This window comes from Montipora foliosa, chromosome 1 (assembly GCF_036669935.1).
Source record: "Montipora foliosa isolate CH-2021 chromosome 1, ASM3666993v2, whole genome shotgun sequence".
Taxonomy (NCBI): domain Eukaryota; kingdom Metazoa; phylum Cnidaria; class Anthozoa; order Scleractinia; family Acroporidae; genus Montipora; species Montipora foliosa.
The window spans coordinates 53,933,453-53,938,452 of NC_090869.1; the positions used below are offsets into that span (position 1 = coordinate 53,933,453).

Genomic DNA, 5,000 nt, shown 5'->3' on the forward strand with positions numbered 1-5,000 from the left:
TTGAAGTTATGTACAAAAAATTATACTCAGTTTATAGCTCTTTTCAGAATTTTCCAGGCCCTATAAGTTGCAAGGGTGGGTGAAAAAACCAAAAAAAAAAAAAAAACTGGTTGCCATTCTTGTTGTGGCTCTGTCACCCAAAAACATGACAAATGGCAGTAAACCCGAACAAAAGGCAAGCCCAATCTGTGCAAACAAAAGTGATGGCACATGAAATGTCCATTATAGCTGCTAACCAGCACACCTTTCCAAGTTAACTTTGCTTATGCATAATCACTTTAAATCTTGCCTCCATTTACAGGATCCACTGTATAAAAATTATGATTCTTGATATACATGTACATGCTTTTTCCTTTTCTGGCTACACTGTAAATTAAGTAGTACCGGTACATGTACATGTATTTATCCAATGTAGGTATCACTTAAAAGATGTTATTGTTGGCAAGATTTACTTCCTTCTGGTGCGTATCAAGATCAAGCACATGGAGTTAGCAATTATAAAGAGAGAAACCACTGGAACAGGTGAGGTGAACTATATTGCAATCTGTATCTACAGCTCTAGGTTCCTCTGTTCTGAGATGCTGATAAAGTATAATCAAAATAATACTAGCATTTCTTGGAAATTTGCCTGTAGTGATAACTTCTTCCATACTTAATTGCAGTAAGTTACAATTTTTTTGTTGTTTCTTCACATGGTCTCACAAGCTGTAAATTTTGTACATGTTGTACACGCATGCCTCGAGAATGAAAATGTTTTTTGCTGACAAACTGAGACCAAGTCTCATTGTACAATCTGACTCAATCGGCCCAAGTTTCTAACAGAAAGAATTGACTAGTGTTTTGCCCTCCCACCCCCCCTCCCCCCAAGCCCTTCTTATGGTCATAATTTTTATTCTTTTCCTTACATAGTTTTACATTGTTATTTCCCCATACCTATTTATATGCCAATCATGGTCAAAACACGAAAAAAATTCAAAAAAATGCTAGTGTTGAATAATTGTTTTAAAAGCCTTTATTTTTTGTGCTTTTGGATAAAATAATTATTTTACCAGGATGGCAGCCAGGTCACTTGTAAAGCCCTGTTACCTTGAACATTATTGAAAATGTTATCAATGTTCTGCTTATCAATACAGAATGGCTGTTTTGTAATTTAGATACATAATTCTCTGGACAGAAGACAAAAATGCCCTTTGTCACACTCTTTAGGAAAATCATTCATTCGCTTTTGCTTGATTGGCAGCTCCATGTCAAAGCGCATGGAACTTCTTGTCGTTCAGTTTTAATTTTCGAGGTTGATGTTTAGGGTTTCAAATCATTCTAAAACAGGAAGGCATTTGCTAGGTGCTAGGTTTTATTTTGGATTTTGTTATTGAAAGATTTATGCCTTTGTTTACAATTCTCATTTGAGAATAAATAGCAGCAAAAGAAATCTCACAAGCATTTGCTTTTGAACTAGCAACTCCAGCTGCTACTATTTTTAATGCATCTTTGTTGTCTGAGGTTATGCCAATCTCGTAGAAGGAATCAGTCTAATATCATCTCAATCCCTAAAATCACGCCCACATGTAAGAGTGATATAAGACCAATCTCACTCGCACCCTGCATTTCAAAGGTTTTAGAAGACTTTGTGGTTTCATGGTTGATTGAGGATGTCAGGGATAAAATTGACCCTATGCAGTTTGGCTTCCTAAAGGGAACGTCCACATCTTACTGTCTGTTAGATATGGTTCATAATTGGCTTTTACAACCGGACAGTTCTAATGAACATCTCCGAGTCTGCTTTTTGGACTTTTCAAAAGCTTTTGGTTATAACATCCTTGTCCAAAAGCTTTTTAACCTTAACGTTAGACTTTGTCTAATCCCTTGAATGTGATAGAAAACAACGCGTTAAGTTAAATCAGACATTTTTGGACTGGCTCCCTGTTAAAGCAGGGGTCCCCCAGGGAACCAAATTAGGCCCGATTTTGTTCCTCAGTATGGTCAATGAGGGCCATGTCACCTAATTTTTGAATGTGGACACTCGACTATATAAACAGCTGGGTCTCTGGCAACTGGATGCGTCTTAACGCTACGAAATGCAAGGAGATGCGTTTGTGTTTCTTCAAGGAAAAACCCCAGTTAGTCCCTTAATAATTGATGATCAACCGCTAGAAATGGAAGCCTCACATAAGGTCCTGGGGCTTATTGTTCAGAATGACTTAAAGTGGAACGAACACATCGCATCAGTAGTTGCTAAGGCACTGAAACGCTTGCATATTCTACGTGTTTTACGTCGGGGCGGTGTCCCAGCAACTCACAAAGCAACTGGCAATGACGAGGGTGAGCGCGCATGGACGTACAATGACAAATTCTACCCACAGAACCATATATAAGTGTAGAACGGAGCGGCTTAAAAGAAGCTTTTTTCCAAGTGCAATAACTTCTTTTAATAATAATATTTAGAATCTACATTTTTATATAATCTTTATATTCAATATGTTTTTCAATGTTTTTTTATTGTAAATACACATTGTAATTCATTTTTAAATGCGAAAATGTGTTTCAATAAATTATTATTATTATTATGATTAGTTTGTGCAGTGTAAGGGGTAAGATGCTAATGTTGTAATATCATAACATTGCGTAAGATTAACTTAACTTTAACCTGTTCTTAATCCTAAAACACTTGTTTTTCAAAATTTCAGCTGATATTAAAAATGATAGTAATAATGATAATCTGGGCACTGCAGGAATTCGCTGCTGCCTGGTATCCATCGAGATAACCTGTGTCTTAAAGTGCCCCTGACTGGCAAAATTTGAGGTGTGATTTTTATCCAAAGGCCGTTTACTTTAAGTGTAAGTTTTGGATTTCACAGTTCGCCATTACTCACGTTCAAAACTGACCGATTGGACCAGAGAGAGTTGAATCCAGGGAAAAGTGACGCCAAAGGCTCACTAGCTTAAAATCTCAGCGTGTGAATGCAGCTTATTATATATGCAAAACGTTAGTTTAAAAATCTGAAAGCCCAAAATTCTTGTGCTGCGTATTAATTCTGCGGCGTACACCCGCAATGCATTCTTAAACTAGTGAGCCTTTGACGTCATTTTCTCCTCGATCCAGCACCCTCAAGATCTTAATGTTAGTAGTGGCGGACCATTTAATAGGAAAATTCCAGTCAAAATAAACAAGTGTCTGTTTAAAATCATAGCTTAAAACTTTGGTCGCTTAGTCTTTTTTGGTCACAGGGGTGTGAAAATGATGATGATGATGATAACACTAATAATGTCCTCATTAACCAACTACGCGGCATTATTCTTATTTCATTAGTCAGATAATCCTGACTAGAGATACCTACATGAATGTAGATCTGCAGCTTATTACAGTAATTGTTATTTTTTTGTCTATAACCCCTATAACTCCCTTTTACTTTTCAGTCAGCTCTTATAGAAGTGCAAAAATTAATAATGATCTGTGTGCTTGAAACTGTGCCCAAACTACAGGTGTTTATTCTTTGGAATCGTGGTTTAAATTTTTGTAAGGAAACATGGAAATTTTGCGGAAAGAGTGAAAGAGAGGGATTTTTGCACACAGTAGCCATGTACAAAGTAGTGCGTGACCGCAAAAATGTTTGGTGATTTTTGCTGTTTGCATAATGATAGGTTGCAGTAGATGATAAAGGTTATTTCCTGTTTTTTTCACTGTCAGGTCCCAACACTTACAATGAAAACGAAACAATTGCGAAGTATGAGATCATGGATGGAGCACCTGTTAGGGGTAAGGACGTTTCCTCCTTTTGCGTATAAAAAAAAGTGGGATTGTCAAATGCTGTAGAGGGCAGCAGTATCTAGAAGAACGCAGAAAAATCGTATCAACGTGGTTGAATACGTTTTCTCGTTGTGGCTTAATTTAAAGTGCGTGTGGATTTGTACAAACAATTTTTGTGTCATCCCATGGCAATTTTGCCTTCAAACTTCCAACACGAGGCATTCTCTACAGAGTTGACCTAGTCTCCAGGGCCAAACAGTGGTCTGTTACAAGCTGGGCTTTGATATCACATCAGGTACTGAGTGGTTTTCATTAAAGAACATTTTTCACAGCATACTGAGGAAAAGAGTGAAAATTTGTACAATAGAGCGGTTTTCAATTCATTGTCGAAAGTAATTAGCGAATCGCATTGGTTTTGCATTACTTCACTCAGTGATTCGTTCAAAGTTTTCGCGCCATTATGTCAACCAATCAGAAGTGAAACCAAAACCATTCGTGGCTTGTGCGTGCACATTTTCCAGCGCTTTGTATCGGCTACATGTAATTACTTCGAGTTTTGATTGGTTTACTGGATTGTCTCCGTCCTTTTTGTTTGGCCAAAGTCATTACTTTGGTTTTGGTTTTACGACACTCGATTGAAACTCGCGCTGAAAATAACTTGATCTCGTTGCCAGAGACATCGTTCCGTTGACCACCTGCGGTCGTGAAAGAGTCTGACTCTAGTCAAATCCATCCAGAAAAGGCCATATTTGATTGGCTGTAGAAAAACGGTTTCATTTCCTGCCATTTTCAAATTGTGATTTCTTCTGGATTTTTAACTATGGGTTGAAGATGATCTAGAAATAGATTATTTTGCAACTTACAATTTCCGTAAGGTTTTTGTTTTTGAAGTTACAATATTTTGAAGTTGCGAATCGTCACTTGCGTGACACCCGAAACTTAAATCAGTTTTGAGTGAAAAATGGCTCTCGTTATTTTTGATTTTCCGAAAATTAAACGTTTCAAGTGCAAGTGTATTAGGAGATGTGTTTATACTCGTCTTGCTATCTCGCAAGTGGAAAGTAATCACTTTCATGGCAAGCGCAGTTATTCAACAGAAACCAGAGTTTTCTGGTTCCGGTCTTGGATTATTCCAGAGTATCCTATAATGGTCTTAGTATGGACTGCAAAAAGGAAAGTTAAAGTTACTGTTCTACGAAAATTTTGCCTTCAAAACCTCAAACAGTCTTTTGAGCAAATCCTATCTTTAACAATT

At 37.2% G+C, this 5,000-nt stretch overlaps 1 protein-coding gene across 1 annotated transcript in view; it reads left to right on the top strand.

Moving 5' to 3' along the window:
* LOC138001397 (vacuolar protein sorting-associated protein 26B-like) overlaps window positions 1–5,000 on the top strand; it is a 17,989-nt gene that overhangs the window by 8,932 nt on the left and 4,057 nt on the right. Inside the window, exons 7-8 of the mRNA XM_068848035.1 lie at window positions 416–522; window positions 3,686–3,754. Of these exons, the coding sequence (XP_068704136.1) occupies window positions 416–522; window positions 3,686–3,754 (176 nt within the window). The remainder of the gene's footprint in view (window positions 1–415; window positions 523–3,685; window positions 3,755–5,000) is intronic.